Genomic DNA, 18,825 nt, shown 5'->3' on the forward strand with positions numbered 1-18,825 from the left:
CTTGATTTATAACCTCGCAGAACTCCCTGTAGCTGAAGGGGGAAAGCCCTATCTGTTAAAAATAACTCGTGGGAATTAAGCGACTGTCAAAGGTATTTCTCTTTTTGGGGGGGGTGGAAAACAACTGTTGGAGATGCTGGCTGTGCACCGGAGGATGCCCGCGACCTGGGGAGCACCCCAGCCCCGCGCCGAGACCCCCAGCGCTTCAAGGGAGGCTGTAACGAGTTACTGCTCTTTAATTAACGCCCCGTCTCATCCATCTCCCCTCTCGAAGCCGGGCGGGAGGGCAGCAGGGGAAGCCTCTCGCTCCCCGCTGCCGCGGGACGGTCCCCGACCCTCCTCTCTGCGGGGAATCACCCGCCTTCAAAACAGTTTTTACCGCCTGAAAATAAGAATTGAATTCCGAATTTACCTTTGTGGCCACACAGGGTGCAGTAAAGCGGCCGCGCTGGGCGGAAGGGAAAGCCCCAAATATTCTCGTCGTGCCGTGGTGCTAGGGACAAGCGGTGGCTGGGGACGGGGCCGGCGACGGAGGGAGCACGAAAAAGCACCCGTGCCCTTCCAGCCCCACCTCGCCCCACGGGCCACCCGCCCTGCTGCAAATCATCGGGGAGGAGGCTGCTGTCAGCCCCTCCAGCTGCGCCCACGGAGGTGTCCGACACCTGGGTGCTGCCGCCTTAATTTGCAGGACCCCCCACCCCATCCCCCTTATTTTCGTGGTCCTGCGCCCCGTGGCCCTTCCCCATCCCTGTCCCCCCCCGCTCCTCAGTGCCCAGCTCCACCAGTTTGGGACCACTTGTGCTGGGGACAGGAGGGGCAGTCGTGGCCCTTCCCTGTACCGAATTTCACACCCAAACTCGCAGCTCTGGAGCATCGCCCTCCCCCGCCCCGCCAAGCAGAGGGAACAAGAAGAGCCAGAAATCACCACCGGTCCTTCGTTTCCCTAATTAGAAGCTACCAGCTAATGAGATATCAGCCAAGCAAAATATTAGGAGTCGCGTAATAATTATATCAATGAAATCAACAACAATTTAACAGCAAAGGTTAATTACATTTATTTAAAAATCTGATAGACAAAATGATGCTCAAACAGTTGGGCAGACTAATTGAAAGCTAATGTTGCTCCTAAATTGAATTTCAAATGAATTTTACATCCATAGTTCATTTTGCTAATTTCATTCCCTGTATCCTGTAATTTGTTGGCAGTGATTGATTACTTAAGTGAATAATATCTATGTACCAGGACCACTTAGTAATAGAATATGCCAAATGTGATCGTACTGTTAATAAATACATTTTCTTTAAGGTTTCCCTCTCTGTCTGGGTTTCGGAGGAGCAGGGACGCGGTGCCGGGGGAGCAAAGGGCTTTCGGCAGCTGTAAGCTCCTATTTTAGTTTCTTCTTACCAACAGGTTGCAAAACCCTTCCCGTGCTGACGGCAGCGGCCCCTCGCAGCCCTCCAGCAGCACCGATACGCGGCATCACCTCTCAAACCCTCATTTTTTTTTTGTCACGGGGTGAAAACTGATGCATTGAGCGCTTGTCGGGGAATATTCTGCGTGCGATGCTCTGTGCAAAAGGCGCCGCAGCCCAGGTGCTCTCAGCCAGCCCTCTCCAACCTGAAACCCAGCGCCGAGCCCCGGTCCGGCACCGCGGACCCCTGGCATCCCGACAGCCGGAGCCGACGTTCCGAGGGGCTCAACCATCACCCGAAACCCCGCCGACGGCGCGCGGCGGCTCGGGGGAGAGGCAGCAGAGCCCCAACAAGCGCTGCTGCCTCTCCTCGGCATCTTTTGAAGCAGCCGCTGCCGCGAGATGAATGCAATTATATCTTAATAAAATTTTAATACGGGGAATTATGCACTTTGTATCCAACCAACAATTAGCTGTTGCTATGCTACAGCCGGAGTGTAATCACAATAATGAAGCCAGCCAGGGGAAGGCATTAATCAGGAGATATATCATTAGCCAGCCTCACCCCCTGCCTCCCCAGCTCCTGATTCCGAGCCTCCTGTTGCTTCAACGTGAAAAACAACCCCAAAACAAAGCGGACCCCAGGCTTGGAGGGAGCAGCCCCTCTCTGGGCACCATTTCCCATCCCAGCTGTGGCTTGGTTTGGCCAAGGAGCCGGAGCTGCCTGTACCCCACGGCTCCGGCTCCGCGCCCGCTCCAGGGCCAGAACCTCACGAGCAGCAGCAATCCCCCCTCCCCAACTTCCACATCTTTGAATCATTTATTCCTCGGATCCAAAGGAAACGTTCGACGAACCGGAGATGCGGGGGGGGGGGGGGAAATGGCAGCTGACGGAGTTTCTGGATGGAAGGGGAAGAAATTCATTAATTTTTCATCGCCGTGGTTGGGACGCGAGCAGCTCGTTATTCATCATGTCAGCGGTGACCTTGATGCTGCCTCCATCCCCGCTTTGGAGAGCGTTTTCCCCACCATCTGCTGAACACCAGCCTGCCCTCCTGCCCACCGGCGACAGAAAACAACCCCGGGGTGGGCGCGAGCGCGGGCAGGCAGCTGCCACTGCAGGCAGGAGCAGGCGGCTGAAAGCCTGCAAGATGCTCGCGTGCTCCGGGGGAAGCAAAACCACCTCATGCAACGTGCCGGGGCTGGGGGGTTGCGACGTGCACGCACGATGCAAGCCCCGAAACAGGAGGAGCAACCGAATTCCTCCCGATGAACCATATGCACGACTGCAAAGGGCCAGCGGCGCGTGTGCCGGCGGGCGGCTTGCCAGTCGCAGAGCGGACGCGCTACGCGTCTCGGTGTCCCCAAACACCGCTGCTTCCCTCTAAAGGGAAAAATAAAAATCAAAGCCCATCCGGCTTGCAAGACCCTCCCGCCCTTTGAAAGCATGGCTGCATGCTTCCCATCGGGGCAGCATCCCCATTTCTTGGGTGTTTTGCATGATCTCTCCCCAAAATCCCTCCAATTCGGGCACCCTGGTGCCACAATGCTCAGAAAAAAAAAGCTAAATTTGCTTTATTTTCTTTGGAGATGCTGCGAGCGTCGGAGCGCTTCAGCACCCTGCAATTCAGCAGGGATGCGGAATGAAAATGATTATCAGCAGACGCATAATGATTCATTCTGTTTATAATTGCTTCGAAGCGTAGGGAGAGCGGGGAGATGTAATTAACTCTTCTTTATGATTGAGATGAGTGTGTTTTCCTCGGCCACGTGACGCTGCCATATACAGCCACAATTTTTTTTTTTTTTTTTTTCCTGGCATCTTTGGCAACGTGAAAGCATAGATGTATGTACATGAACGGATAATGTAGCTGAAAGATAACCCTAAACCACTGTAACGCCGCGTGCGGGGCGGGTATTTATTTCCCTGCAAGCCCCAGGAGGCTGCAGATGTCCTGGTTTTTCCCTGGATGTGGCGAGCAGGATCTTACATCATCCCTTAATTGAAACAGCCCCCTTAATTACGGCGCGCGGGCTGGCGTTGCAGCGATGCCGGTAAATGGGCGCCCCGGTGCGTGCCCCAGCGGATCGGCCCCTGGGTTCGGGGGCCCGTCCAGGCTCCATTTCGCAGCACGGATCTCTTGCGAAGCCCCCGAGCGGGTTTTGGGTTCCTTGGTCGAAGCTTGGCAAGGACACGGAGCTGAGGAGACGCCTTGCAGGGCGAGCTGAAGCTGGAGAACAGGTCGGCAGAGGGATGCGGTGGGATGAAGAGGAAAGGGGAGACCGCATCCCGCGCCGGCACCGCCGGAGGAGCCCAGCTCAGCGAGCTGCCTTTCCATTTCCATCCTGCCGCGAATCGAGGAGGCAAGGCGCCCGCATTCGCCAGGGTTAAGAAAAATTGACACTTGACTTTGGGCTCTCCACCTCGTGCTGCGTGTTCACGGGGCGCTGAGAGCTCCCCGCCGCCTCCCCATCCATCACGCGTCAGCCCGGGACGTAACCCGGAGGGGATCATTACCCAACCCATCCATCGCGCTGTCTGAAGCAGATTTGGCCGCGGAGTTTATGTCACGGCCCCACGTCAAATGATTTCTCCCCTCCGGCTCCAGATTTCACCGTATCGCCGGAGCCGACGGCGCAGCCCAGCTCCTCGCTGCCTCCCACATCAGCTACCGCTTTAGGCGAAGCGATACGCTCGGCAGTCCCTGCGCTGGCGTGCCGGCGGGTCCGGGATGAAGCCGGTGGAGCGGGCTGACGGCACGGCACAGGGGGTCCCAAGCGTCACCCGGCACACCCTGCCACCCCTGCAGCTCGCCTGCCCCCTTGCCTTGTGCAGGGGGGGCTACGGCAGGGTCTCGCTGGGCTTGCAAGAGAAACAAGATGAATGAGAAAAAGAAGAAAAAAACCAGGAAAAACAGGAGGGTGCATGCGCCAGTGCTGGGGGATGCCTGCCTCGCTCGGGTCGTGCCTGCAAACGGCAGCGGTGGGGCAGGTCCCGGCGCTGTGCTGGCACTGGGGACAAGGGGGCTCAGCTCCCAGGGCCACCAGCCCGGGCTTCCCGCTGGATTAACACCTTCCCGCTGGATTGACACCTTCCCGCAGCTGCCGCGGCGAGGGCAAGGCTTCTCTGGGTGGACCAAGTGCTCACGGGCGAACTGCACAGGCAAAAGGAGGAGCGTCGGATGCAATGACCCAGCCCGCGGGTGGATGCTGCGGTCGGCTCTGGAAGGCAGCGGGGTTCGGGCAGCAAATCCCAACCAAAACGGCCCCGGCAAGGAGGAGGGAGGGAAGCAACGCGTGGACGGGGCACGTGCCGAGGGGCAGGGCAGGGCAGCGGTTCTGCCGCCCAGGGCACGCTGACGGCCGCCCCAGCCGCGCTTGCTCTCGCGGCACCCATTCTGCACGGCGTGGTAGCCCAGGCACCGCGAGGTGCAGGGTGCCGCAGGGTGCCGCACGCTCTCCTCCATGCAGGATCCTGCCCTGCGGCACGGCTGGGTGCTCGGAACCTTCCCAGGTGTCCTGGTTCAGCCCCAGGCAGCAGCTCAGCACCACGCAGCCATCGCTCACTGCCCCTGCCCCGATGGGATGGGGGAGAGAATCGGAGGAGTGAGAGTGAGAAACACTCCTGGGATGAGATAAGAACAGTTTAATAATTGAAATAAAATAAAGTAAAACAATAATAATAACAATATAATAATAATAGTAATAATAATATCCAAAGCAAGTGATGCCCAATGCAATTGCTCCCCACCCGCCGACCGATGCCCAGCCAGTTCCCAGCAGCGATCGCTGCTCCCCGGCCAACCCCCCCAGTTTCCATACTGCCCATGACGCCGTATGGTATGGAATGGCCCTTGGGGCAGTTGGGATCAACTCTCCTGGCTGTGCCCCCTCCCAGCTCCTTGTGCCCCTGGCAGAGCAGGGGAAGCTGAAAAGTCCTTGACTGGCATAAGCAGTGCTGAGCAGCAACTAAACCATCAGCGTGTTATCAGCATTCTTCTCCTACTAAATCCAAACCACAGCACTGTGCCTGCTGCTAGGAAGAAAATTAACTCTATCCCAGCCGAAACCAGGACACCAGGGTGCGGGTCCCTCGGCACCCACCTCGCACCCAGCCGTGCCCGGGAGCACACCATGCCGGCAGCGGGCTGCTCCGCCGGCTCCAGGTTAGGCTTTGCTTTCCCCATGGATGACTTTGCCATCAGATGAGCGTCTCATCTACATTAATCTTTCCTTTTTTTTTTTTTTTAAAACATAAAAGCATCAGCTTATTGCACAGTCGGGCCATAAAAAGCCGTATAAATCAGCCAGGGAAGGCAGCATTTATTTTTGAACAGCAACGGGTCCCCCCGGGCCACCGCTGCTGCCAGCGCCGCCAGCCACGTTGGGGGCATCCCCGCACCCCGGGGTCCAGCGTTTTGGAAGTGGCCCCATCCCACCGGCCACCCCAAGGCGGGTGGGCTGCGCTGGGCACCCCCGAAATAGCTGTTTTCCTGGTGCAAAAAAAGGCAAAACCCCTTCTGCACTGCAAACCGGGGCTGGGATGGGACTGGGGGGCTGCCAATTTATTTGTCTTTGCAGACAAATGTTTGGTGCCCTCTGGAAAGGAGCAGCCGGGGCTGCCCGGGGTGCGGGGCCAGGCTCGGGGCGGGCAGCGGGTGGGGGTCCCAGGGGTCCCGGGGGTCCCAGGCCAGCACAGTGGTCACCGCTCCGCTGAGGACCCGGCTGCCAGCACCCCGCCAGCTCCCTATCTCCTCCATCCCAAAGGGCTCCAGGACCCTGTCCCACCCCCCATCCCAAAGTGCTCTGGACCCCTCAAAACTCCCGTATGGATGCTCCAGAACCCCCCCACATGGCTCCAAGACCCCATCTCCTCCACCCCAAAGCCCCATGTCCCCGCTCAGCCCCTTTCCTCCCCCCGTCCCTTGCTCGCCGTGCATCCCGCCCTCCCCAGCGCTGACCGAGCAGCAGCCGGGAGCCAACACGGGTGGTGCAGCCGCGTTCGGCCGCCGGAGCCCATCACCCCGCCTCAGGGCTGGCAAGGACAGGCAGGCTGGTGGTTAGAAGTTTTCTTCGAAGAAGCGGAAGCCGAAGTGCTCGCAGTGCGCCCTGATGACTTTGGCAAGCGCCGGCGAGCCACAGAAGAAGACCTGGACTTTCCCTCTCTTCTCCTCCGCCACCTTCCCAAACACCTGGGGCACAGGCGAGAGGAGAAGAGGAGGGATGGCACCGCCTGCTCCCGCCCCGGGGATGGCCAAATCCCTGCCTGCGGCACCCGCTTTCCCACGGGAGGGAGAGGCTTCCCCGGGTCTGGCTATCCCGGTGCATCCTCCCGCTCCAAAACGGGGCTCTCCCGTGCTGTCCCCACCAAAGAGCGGGTCCGGGGGACGTGGCTCCCCTCCCATGAGCGTGATTTTTGGCAGAGGGGCAGGGCCAGCCCTCACCTTGCTCCAGTCGGGGCGGCCGGGCTGGGTCCTGGTCCGCAGCCCCGTGATGGAGTCCCTCTGCTCCTTGGCGGCCAGCAGGTCCAGGGCCATCTGCAGCCCGATGGCTTTCATGTCGTTCTTGCTGAGGGCCGACGTCATGTACATGTGCATCTCCAAAAACCGCCCTGGGCGTTCGAGGGGAGCCCGGCTGCAGGCGGGGGGTCCAGCCCCACGCCGTGCCCCCTCGTGTCGGGTTGGGGTCTCCCGGGGGCGATGCCGAGCGCGGGGCTGGGCTCCCCCGGCTCAGCGGGCCACGCTGGCTGACCCTTGCCTCCCGCTCACCTCCCGGCTCCTGCTCAGCCTGCTCCATTTCCAGCTTCGTTAGCAGGCTGACGAACCACTCAAAGTGCTTCTGGTCCCGGTTGATCCAGATGAAGTCAACCTGGAAGGACACGGCAGCCTCTGCTTCGGAGCTGGCAGGCACCATGGGGACCAAACCCAGCCTCCCACCTCCTCCTGGAGCGGGAAGGGACCCTCACGGGCTCCCCACCCCCGGAGCCTGCAGACCTCCTGCCCCCGTCCCCAGGGCAAACCTTGGTCCCGTGTCCCCCCGACCCGCTCCTACCTTCCTGAGCATCATCTCCTCATCCCGCAGGTCCTCGCACCACGAGTAGCGGCAGCTGGGGCAGCTCTGCTTTCGCCGGCGGTACCTGCACGGGCAGACGCAGCCCTGCTCGCCCCTGCCCACCCCTGCCCGCCCCACCGCCCGCACCCCCCCCACCCCAGCAGGCTTTGCAGGGACACCCCGAGCAGCCGCTCCTCACCAGCTCGGGTGCATGCCCACGGCCAACCTCCTGCCAGCGGCTTTCCCGCAGCTGAAATCCCCAGGGACAAGCCTGAACGTGAGCCAGCAGTGTGCCCAGGTGGCCAAGAAGGCCAACAGCATCCTGGCTTGTGTCAGGAATGGTGTGGCCAGCAGGAGCAGGGCAGGGATCGTCCCCTGTGCTCGGCGCTGGTGAGGCCGCACCTGGAATGCTGTGTCCAGTTTTGGGCCCCTCGGCACAAGAAGGACATTGGGGTGCTGGAGCGTGTCCAGAGAAGGGCAGCAGAGCTGGGGCAGGGTCTGGAGCACAGGGCTGGTGGGGAGCGGCTGAGGGAGCTGGGGGTGTTCAGCCTGGAGAAGAGGAGGCTGAGGGGAGACCTGATCGCTCTGCAGCTCCTGGCAGGAGGGGGCAGGGAGGGGGGTGTTGGGCTCTTCTCCCAAGGAACAGCGATAGGATGAGAGGAAATGGGCTCAAGCTGCGCCAGGGGAGGTTTAGATTGGATATTAGGAAAAATTTCTTCATGGAAAGAGTGGTCAAGCATTGGAACAGGCTGCCCAGAGAGGTGGTGCAGTCCCCATCCCTGGAGGGGTTCAAAAAACGGGCAGAGGTGGCACTTTGGGACATGGTTTAGTGGGCATGGGAGTGTTGGGTTGATGGTTGGGCTGATGACCTTAGAGATCCTTTCCAACCTTAATGATTCCTAGTTTTTATTTTCATTAAAAAATAATCCAGCCACCAAGGCAGGAAACATGAAATTCTTCCTCTCCCCTTAAGTGGTTTAGTGTGGACTTGGTAGTGTAGGTTAATGGTTGGCCTGGATGATCTTAAAGGTCTTTTCCAACCTAAACGACTCGATGATTCTATGATACCGACGGAGGACCGAGCTGCGGGTCTCATGGCCATGAGTTACGAATCCCAAGGTTAGAAGCGAGGACGGCCAACAGAGAGGTGTTGGAGGACAGGTCTACCACGGCACGCATCATGGCTTGTGCCTCCCAAAGCCGCGTCAGGGCTCGTATCGGGGATCGCAGAGCTCCACCGGCGCGACCGCAGCCTGAGCTGCTGCTACGGCACCAACCTGTACATGATGCTCTGCAAAATGGAGGCGAAGGGGGTGATGCCGATGCCTGCGCCGATGAGCACGGCGTGCTCCGAGGTGAAGATCCTCCGTGTCGGGGTCCCGTAGGGGCCGTCGATGTAGCACTAGGAGAGACGAGAAATGGGGAGACATCCAGCAGCCCGTGGGTGCTAAAACAACTTTTAGGCTGCGGATAGGAGCAGGGTTAGTGCACAAGGTGCGCTGCAGGCAGATCTCAGGCAGAATTTGGGGTCTTTTATGAGAGTGTTATGGGAGCAGAGGCAGGGAACGGGGCCAGGCAGGAGCACGAAGCCCTCGGCAGCACGGGGTTTGCCTCAGCCCCAGGCGGGACCACCCGTACAGAGGGACCCACGTGTGTGTGGGTGCCGAGCACAGCCCTGCTCACCGGAGCCGGGGAAGGACCGAGGCATCCCTCACCTTGACGCTGCAGAGCCGACGGCTCTCGCCCAGCCCGGTGGAGACCTGCGAGGTAAAGAGAGCAGCGACCACCTCCTCCTCCCCACCCCTAACCCCTCCGTGACAGCTAACGCTAAGCCCACTTGTCCCCTGGGTTTGGGGTTTTGGGTGCTCTTTTGCAGCTGGGTTTATCCGGGCTGCACACACCGCTCCCTCAAGGCAAGCCCACTGCAGCGCCCATAATTCCGGTGGGACATCCCCCCAACGTCCAACACCAGGACCCTGATGATGTTATCCAGCTTGTAATCGGTTTGTGTATTGATTAAAAAGGCAATTACCCAAATCCCCACACAAGCTGGGGTGGGTGAATAAGAGTTTTCCAAGGACCGCAATGGCCCGGGCGGTGGGAGCAGGCGTGGGGAACCTCTGCTCACCAGGGGATAGATAAGAGCAAAAGAAGGACAGGGAGAAAAACTCATTAAAAAGGATGCTTGTGAATTCGTTATCTGCAAGGACTGCTCCTCCGGCCCAGACAGAATCAATATCCTGAGAGCTTTTCATGTCGGGGGATGAAAGCCACTAACGGTGGCTCTCAGCGTCCTGGCGTTGCCGTGATTTACATCCGAGAAGTTTCTTTTGAAAAGAGCTTTTTAACGCGCTTCGGCCCATTTAGGACAGAAGCGATGCTTCCCCTCGGTACTCCAGGCCGGTCCTCCAGCCGCTGCCGCGTTGATGAGAGCAGAGACCCCCCCTCCCCGCCCCGCCGGCCCCAGGGGCTCTGCCCCTGCACCCCGGGGGTCTCAGCGGCGCTGGGCGAGGGTGGGAGATGGTGCTCACCCCCGCCGCCGGCGGGTCCTCCTCTCCCGGGGCAGCAGCGCCGGTGGCTTTGTACAACGTCAGCTGAACGGCTCCGTCCCCGCCGGTGGCCACGGACCCCCGTTCCGAGCCGGCCCTGCTGCAGAGACCTTCCTGGAAGCCGAAGGCCAAGGCTGTGATGCTCGCGGGCATCTCATGCCCCATCCATGGGGGTCGTATGGCCTCGGCGGAGGGGTGGGACACGAAATCCTCCAAAACCGCCCGAGCACCTTGCAGGGGACGCGCACCACGAGGTGCACCCCCAGCACCCAGCCTGCTGCTGTACGGGCGGCTGAAAACTGGGGTGACCCTGGGGGGAGCCGCTCAGCAGAGAGCATCCAGCCCGGACCTGTCCTCAATTCTTTGCTTTTTTGGAGCTGGCCAGGGACAGACCACCCGGCAGAGCCCTCCGCACGTGCCAGACAAGGACGTCGGCTTGAGAAAGCCGTGGGCACACTGCGGGGTCCTCAGATTGGCGAAGCCATCAGCCTGCTCGTGGGGTGCAACTGGGAGACCTCACCCCCTCCTTGCAAACGGCTGCCAACCGGCAACATTTTAAGGTTTAACCTCTGCGTTTGCCGAAAGCTGAGCTCCGTCGGCACCAACCTGCACCCAGCACCGGCATCTCTTCTCCTTCAGGCTCCTGCTGAGCGGTTTCGGCTCCGGGCTGGGCGATTCGAGCTGCTGGAAGTATTCGTAGAGCTTGTTGGTCCACTGGCCCAGCGACCTGATGTGCAGCCAGAGGGTCTCTGCGGGATGAAGCGGAGCGGCGGGTGGGCACCCGACGGCAGGAACCGCCCCGCAGCCCCAGCACCGCGGGCTGCACAGCTCCGGCCCCGGGGACATGGCAGCAATCCCCACCGACGTCCTTCCCGTCAGCCCTGGGCTCGCAGCAGGGGACTGGGTTTGCTCCAACAGCTGGGTGAAGCCCAAATCCCAAACCTCGGGCACCCGTGGAGCTGGGCAGGGCATTCGGGTGCCATTTGGTCCCCACGCCTCACTCGGAACAACCCAAGCGCGTGTTTTTATGCAGCAACTTATGTGCAGGCAGAGATGGAGGCAGGTGAGTTGAGGCATGCATGGACACACACTCCACGGGCATGGACATCTCCTTGCCCGACCCTCGGAGGGGATCCAGCCACCCTGATGGGGCTTGTGTGACGTAAAACATCATCGCGGAGATGCAAAACAACATCCCGGCGATGCAAAGCATCCTGGAGATGCAAAACGAGCGAAGGATGGGCAATCACCTTGCTGCTCGGGAGCGCTGCTGATGGTGAAGGGGTGCCACTCGTAGGTGGCGATGGCCGGGACGTTCAGGTAGACGTAGTCTCCGGGCTTGTAGTGGAAAAACTGTGGTCTCTCGATCACAAGGTGAGTTACCTGGAGGAGAAAGGAGGAGCAGAGAGGCTGGGAGCATCCCGCGGGAATGTCGTGCCAGCCGGTCTCTGCCGGGGTGGTCTCCCTGCAGCCCAGGAGCACCGGGGTTCGTGCCTCCCGTTTTAAAAAGCCGGCAGCATGCGACGGTCTTACAGCTTCGACCTGAGAACGGGGGTGGTTCTGCTAGTCACTGCCCAGTTGGGCTACCAAACAAAAATCTCAGGGCTGGCCTCCAACAGCAATTTTTTTGAAGAAACTAAGGGTCAAAGCAGTTTTCATTTTTGGTTGTTCTATGAGCTTCGTTTTTTTTGCTTGAAAACCAGGCAAAACTCTCAATTAAAAAAAAAAGCTTGAAAACTAAAGAACCGCTTTCGCCTTCTGCTGCAAACGTTCACCAACGCAGCCCGAAGCAACCCAAACCCGCGTCTTTTCCATATAAACTATTCATCGCGTCCGTCCCTCCCGCGCGGGGCTGGGGGAGCGTCCCCCCGCTGCGCAAACACATCGGGACCGTCCCCCCGTCCACGTCCCGCCGCCCCTCCTTCTCTCCTGCCTCGAACAGCCAGCGGGGCCACTCGCAAAGTGCTTTTCCCCAAACTGCAAAAACGCTTTGCAAATGTTAAAGGTGTTTCCGTGCACCGTAGCGGCTTTGTCCTGGCTCTCCGCAGAGGAGAGCACCAGGAGGGAGGCGGGAAGGGGCACGGGGACCCCCGCGGGCGCAGACCTTGGAGGGGAGCAGGTTGACCTCCACGATGCGCAGCCCTCCGGCGCGCCGCCCGGCCAAGCCGACCGCCTTCTCCAGCACGAAGAGGCAGCCGGGAAGCGCAAACCACTTCCAGAAGTGGGGGCCGTGGAGGATGAGGAGGGTCCAGACGGAGACGTAGGAGAGGTGGGTCCAGTAGAAGAGCTGCGGGCAGGGAGCGGGGGGCAAGTAGGGGCTGAGCGTGAACCCAAAGCGGCGGAGCCAAACGGTGCTTCGCGGCGCCGGGGCATCCCGGTGGGCAAAGGCAGCCCAAATGGGGAAGAAAAGCACAGAAACCCCCAGAACTGCAAATCTGAGGAGCGCGGGGGTGTCCAAGGGGGTATCGGGGGGCACCACACTGGCTCAAGAGCTCTCCCCCACCCATGGGGCAGCACCCGGCTGGGCACCCACCCACCGGACCCTCACCCCGCTCCCCGAAACGGGGCAGATTTGGGCACCGCTGGGGTTTTCCAGGTCGCACGGGGCCACGGCGGGACCCACCTCGAAATGGCCGCTCCGCCGGACGCAGGGGCTGGAGAAGGCGAGCATGGTGGCCAGCAGCGCCTGCAGCGCCAGCCCCGTCTGCGAGGCTGTGCCGCCCAGGCCGCCCACGCCGGGCCGTGCCGACAAGAGGTACTCGGCGAGGGCATGGCGCCCGTCCTGCCGCGCCAGCCTGCCTGGGCACACGCACGGTCGGGACGGCATGCGGGGCACCCGCCCGCTGCGCACCCAGATTTCTGCTGCGCCCACCAAGCTGTTGCTTTTTTTTTTTTTTTTAAACTAAGAAGCAGCCAAGTGCTTTGCTCGGATATTTTGAAAAAAAATGCAACATTTCTGCTTTCCAGAGCCCGCTCTCCGGCTCGGCATCGTTGCGAAGGGGGCGTTTTGCACAAGGGTGGGCAGCGCGAGCAGACGCGCTTCGCTCGCTGCGCTGCTCGTGCCCCAGGACGGGGGGTGCAGCCCTGGCACCCCGCCGTGGGGCGAAGGGGGCTGTGGGGCGCAGACCCCACTCAGGAGCTGCGTGGGGGAGAGTGAGAGCCCTTCGCTGCCCGGCCGGGAAGCCACTAGAGGGGGATGACAGCACACAGACTGCGCGGCACCGCACGCACCCTCCGGCTGCCTGCACCCTGCCTGCAGCCTCTCAGCCCCCCCCGGCATGTGCACCCTCTCTCCAGGCCTTGCACCCCCTCCCTGGGACATGTGCACCCCACCCCGGCAGATCTGCATCCTCCCTGGGACATCTGCATCCCCCTCCCCGGGACATGTGCACCCCACCCCGGCAGATCTGCATCCCCCTCCCCGGGGCATCTGCATCCCCCCCTCCCCGGGACATCTGCATCCCCCCCCCCTCCCCGGGACATCTGCATCCATCCCCGGGGCTCGGTCCAGGCCCCTGCAGCTTTTCACGGGGGCAGCGTGGGTGATGCCCCCTGCACCGAGGGGCATTTTCCACTTTAGCAGAGGGACTGGAAGGGGGGGATCCCACCGCGGGGCTGACGGGGCGCGTTAGGGTGGGTGCTGCGGAGACGAACGCCTGGCAGCCGAGGGGCCTCCCCTGCCCAGGAGCTGCTACTTACTGAAGTTGGCGACGTGGGCGCCCGTGTGAACGGCCGCCAGCGCCAGCACCACGTACCCCACGAGCTGGTGGAAAACAACGTGCTGGTCCAGCGGCAAGACCTTGGCCATGGGGGTAGCTCGCAGCCAGGTCAGGCACCTCCGCAGCATCAGCACCTCGGGGAGAGGGGCGATCGGAGGTGCTGGGGGGGTCGGAGGTGCTGGGGGACCCGGTCAGGGGCTGGTCCCCCGCGGCTCCAGAGCCAGCTCCCCACCCAGACGGGGTGTCAACCCGGAGAGCACCCAGTGGCACCCTGCTGCCGGGTGCACCCCAGTAGCACCCAGAGAGCTTGCAACCTCCCTAACCCATTATTTATATAAAATTATTTAAAGGAGGAGACAGCCTGGCCCCACAACTGTTAGGTTAATGGTTGGACTTGATGCTCTTAAAGGTCTTTTCCAACCTAAATGATTTGATAATTCTAACTGCAAGTCCCCAGGCTCCATCGCTGCCCGCGAAGGATGCCCCAGCTCAGGGGTAGGGTCCCAGTGGAAACGTGGCTGGAAATACCCCAGGTAGCCACCACCCCACACCCCTCAGCATCCCCCCCGCAGCCCAGGGCCCGGCACTCACTGCAAGCAAGGCGCAGTTGAAGTTCAGGCACTGCCCGCAGCCCCGGGCCAGCACCAGCCACCCACCGAGGCCAGCGTGCCGCAGGGCGGCCAGGGCGAAGAGCAGGAGGTTGATGCCGGCGTAGCCCCCCAGGCAGGCGAGCTTGCCGCGGTGGTTGTGCCAGTACGCCCGGGTCAGGCAGCGTGGCCGGCGGCTCCTCTCCGCGGGCGCCGGGGGCTTGAGCCAGCTCGCTGCGCTGGGAGCAAGGGCGTCCATCGCTCCTTGCCCGGAGCGGGGGGAAGCTGGGGCAGTCCTGCCCCCAGGCTGGCACCCATCCCTGCATCCGAGCCCTGCACCCAGCCCTGCACCCAGCCCTGCGCCCATCCCTGCATCCGAGCCCTGCGCCCATCCCTGCATCCGAGCCCTGCATCCAGTGTGGCACCATCCCAGCACCCATCCCTGCATCCAGTGTGGCACCATCCCTGCACCCATCCCTGCATCCGAGCCCTGCACCCATCCCAGCACCATCCCTGCACCCATCCCTGCATCCAGTGTGGCATTATTCCTGCACCTATCCCTGCATCCAAGCCCTGCACCATCCCTGCGCCCATCCCAAAACCATCCTTGCACCCACCCTAGCACCTATCCCTGCACCCAAGACCAGCACCCCGCTTGGCACCATCCCTGCACCCATCCCTGCACCCGAGCCCTGCATCCAGTGTGGCATCATCCCTGCACCCAGCATGGCATTATTCCTGCACCCATCCCTGCTTCCAAGCCTTGCACCCATCCCAGCACCATCCCTGCACCCAAGACCAGCACCCAGCTTGGCACCATCCCTGCACCCAGAGTGGCATTATTCCTGCACCCATCCCAGCACCATCCTTGCATCCAGTGTGGCACCATCCCTGCACCCATCCCAGCGCCTGTCCCTGCATCCGAGCCCTGCACCATCCCTGCGCCCATCCCAGCGCCTGTCCCTGCATCCGAGCCCTGCACCATCCCTGCGCCCATCCCAACACCATCCTTGCACCCACCCTAGCACCTATCCCTGCATCCAAGACCAGCACCCAGCTTGGCACCATCCCTGCACCCATCCCTGCATCCGAGCCCTGCATCCAGTGTGGCATCATCCCTGCACCCAGCATGGCATTATTCCTGCACCCATCCCTGCTTCCAAGCCTTGCACCCATCCCAGCACCATCCCTGCACCCAAGACCAGCACCCAGCTTGGCACCATCCCTGCACCCAGAGTGGCATTATTCCTGCACCCATCCCAGCACCATCCTTGCATCCAGTGTGGCACCATCCCTGCACCCATCCCAGCGCCTGTCCCTGCATCCGAGCCCTGCACCATCCCTGCACCCATCCCAGCGCCTGTCCCTGCATCCGAGCCCTGCACCATCCCTGCACCCATCCCAGCGCCTGTCCCTGCATCCGAGCCCTGCACCATCCCTGCGCCCATCCCAACACCATCCTTGCACCCACCCTAGCACCTATCCCTGCATCCAAGACCAGCACCCAGCTTGGCACCATCCCTGCACCCATCCCTGCATCCGAGCCCTGCATCCAGTGTGGTGTCATCCCTGCACCCATCCCAGCACCATCCCTGCACCCAGAGTGGCATTATTCCTGCACCCATCCCTGCATCCAAGCCTTGCACCCATCCCAGCACCATCCCTGCACCCATCCCAGCGCCCATCCCTGCACCAGAGCCCTGCACCATCCCTGCGCCCATCCCAACACCATCCGTGCACCCACCCTAGCACCTATCCCTGCCTCCAAGCCCAGCACCCCGCTTGGCACCATCCCTGCACCCAGCTTGGCACCATTGGGCGCCTGAGTCGCTCCCAGCGCTGGCCAAGCACCTCGTGGCCTGGGTGCCCCACGAGAGCCGCAAGGAGAGCGCAAATCCCACGCTTCTTGCTCCACGCGGGAGGAAAAAGGCGCTGGCAAGGGAAGCTGCAGCCCCGCGGGGCTGCCGGAGGGACGCGCCAACGCAGCTACCTGATGGTCAGGTTCTCCATGACCTCCGGGAAACCCTCCAGCTCCTCCCTGAGCTCCTCGAAGGTGATGGAGCCGCTGCGGTCCTTGTCGGCAGCCTCGAAAAGCGCCAGGGTGAGGTCTCCCAGCCGCTCCTCGGGCAGGGCGATCGCGCTCTCCCGCAGGCACCAGCGCAGCACCACGCGCAGCTCGGCCGGGTCGATGGAGCCGCTGCCTGCGTCGGGCGAGCGGGCGCCGCGGCGGCTCAGAGCGGGGACCCCGATCCACCGTAGCGCCCTGACAACCCCCTGGTTTTACCTTCGTCTTGCACCTTTAACGCAGAAATCGCCTCCCTTCCTTGCACGCAGGCTCTTTGGGAGCAAACCATGCCCAGCCAGAGCAGGACCATGCCATGGCTGATAAATCAGCACACTCGTGGATTTTTTTTTTTTTTTTTTTTTAAAAAGTGACTTAACGGGCGGTTTACCTGCAGCAGCCGCGTTGTCGTTCGGCGGGCAGAGCTCAGTGCCAGCAAAGCGACGCAGACACGCTTACCTGGCAGCCAGGCACAGGAGCAAACCAGACAGGCAAGAGGCTCAGCTCCCAGTTTTTTTGGCCAGCATTTTATGCCCAAGCAGGTCAGAGCAGGAAAAGCAGCTCAAGAAGAGCTTTGCTTTTGTTATTTCCAGCTTTCCCAGCCGATGGAGGAAGAAGAGAGCATGCTGGGATTCACAAATATCAACGGGATTGGGAGTTGGTGTTTGAGGGGAGCGGAGACGGCTCCTCTCCGCGGCCGAGGGTGAAAGCGCTTTGTGGGAAATCCTGATGCGCGGCTGGTTTAATTGCTGGCTTTCAGACGGGTTTTTGATGCTTTTGTCACAGGACGAAGGCAGCGGCGTTGTGCCAGATTGACGCTTACCTTTAACGAAGAGCCAGCAGCGAAGACCAACCTACGCTACCGCCCGGCTGCGCTTACCCTCAGAGGGGACGCAACGCCAGCACTGAAGCCGAGCGGCGATGCCCGCACTTGGATGCTCAGAGGAGAGCCGTGCTGCCTTGCAAACCGCGACTTTGTTCAAAAAAAAAAAAAAAAAAAATACAAATTCATCTATTTTTCATCACCTTACCATCCACATCGTAGACTTGGAAGAGGAACCTCAGCTTGTCCGTCTCGGTCCCGTGTACGAGCAGGCTCAGGGCTTTCAGCAGCTCCTCCAAACTAATGGTGCCGCTCCCGTCCGAATCGAACAGCGCAAAGAACCTCTCGGCGAAGAACGACTGCGGGGAGAGGGCCAAACGCTCTCACACGCTGGTGGGATGCGCTCCGCCGGCCGAATCCCAATGGTACAAAGTTCTCGCCGCCAGCGATGGGAATTGCCCGGCAAAAAGCTGAAAGTCATGGGGACGGCCCGAAAACAGGAGGGAGGAACGAAGGCTGCTTTTTTGCAGGGGTGTAGTGGCACGAGGGGGTTGCCCGGGGGAGGGAGGGATCCTTGGGGACACAGGATGGGGCGGCAGGCTGCTGGGAGAGAATATTCGCTGGGAATGGCCAAGCGTGTTCAGAGACAGATTGCTGATATCCAATCGATTTTGCATTGCAGATGGTTAATCCGTGTTTTCCACTCCTGCTTGCTGCAGAGTAGCGCTAGGTTTCTCTCTCCCGCCACGTCATACAATTCTATTTTTAAGCTTAATTTTCTCTAAGTACAATAGTTTTTGTGTTCAAAAAACGGGTAGATGTGGCACTCCGGGACATGGTTTAGCCTAGTCTACCCTTGATTGGCTTAGAGTAGACTTGGTAGTGTAGGTTACTGGTTGGACTGGATGATCTTAAAGGGCTTTTCCAACCTAAACGATTCCATGATTCTGTGATTCTAACAAGAGACCATAGCTCGGTGTCAGGCTGCCAGTGCTGCCCGGAGAAAGAGACCCCACGCCCCGGCCGCCCGTGCCAGCGCTCACCTCCTTCACTTGGAGAGCAGTTTTAAACTCTTCCAAGCTGATTTCTTTGTCCTCCCCCGCGATGCTCCCAAACTGCTTCGTCACCCACCGCAGCCACTCGGCATCCTCGGCCACGCTCATGGTGCGGGAACCTGCGGGAAGGCACAGCGCAGGACGGGCAGCAGCCCCCGGTAACCCCCCGGAGCCTTCCAAATCTGCTTTTTTACTGCTCCTGCCGCGCTTTCACCACCCGCAGGCTCCCTGCGACCTCCTGCTGCAGAGCAAAGGGGCGGCTGCTCTGCCCGGCTCGTCCCTCGCCGCCGGCTCCGAACTGGGTCCCGCAGCAGAGCCCTGGGATGAGCCGGGACTCGGGCAGCCACGACGGCTGCGGCGACGATGCACGTCTGAGGAGCACGTTGGGTGCTGCATCGCACGCAACCCCCAATTTCCACATACCGAAGAAATGAGCTGCTGAGTCCTGTTGGCGCCTGCCACGCTATGGTCACCACCACGAAGGTGCTGGAGGTGACGTTAGTGCTAATAAAAGATAACCCGTCCTTTTTTGACCTCTCCTCCCAAGGCAAGTCAAAAGATGCAGCT

At 60.9% G+C, this 18,825-nt stretch overlaps 1 protein-coding gene across 1 annotated transcript; it reads right to left on the minus strand.

Annotated features, from left to right (window-relative positions):
- Positions 1-6,472: 6,472 nt before the first annotated feature.
- NOX5 (NADPH oxidase 5) lies at positions 6,473-18,366 on the minus strand. The gene is made up of 15 exons (XM_075714124.1): positions 18,247-18,366; positions 17,412-17,562; positions 16,309-16,519; positions 14,323-14,557; positions 13,712-13,865; positions 12,636-12,811; positions 12,117-12,299; positions 11,263-11,395; positions 10,619-10,761; positions 9,179-9,223; positions 8,741-8,865; positions 7,464-7,548; positions 7,181-7,280; positions 6,857-7,023; positions 6,473-6,604 (listed from the first exon to the last, which is right to left on the minus strand). The coding sequence occupies exons 1-15, from the start codon at positions 18,364-18,366 to the stop codon at positions 6,473-6,475; spliced, it is 2,160 nt and encodes a 719-aa protein (XP_075570239.1).
- Between the last annotated feature and the right edge of the window lie 459 nt (positions 18,367-18,825).

This window comes from Pelecanus crispus, chromosome 7, assembly GCF_030463565.1.
Source record: "Pelecanus crispus isolate bPelCri1 chromosome 7, bPelCri1.pri, whole genome shotgun sequence".
NCBI classification, from domain to species: Eukaryota; Metazoa; Chordata; class Aves; order Pelecaniformes; family Pelecanidae; genus Pelecanus; species Pelecanus crispus.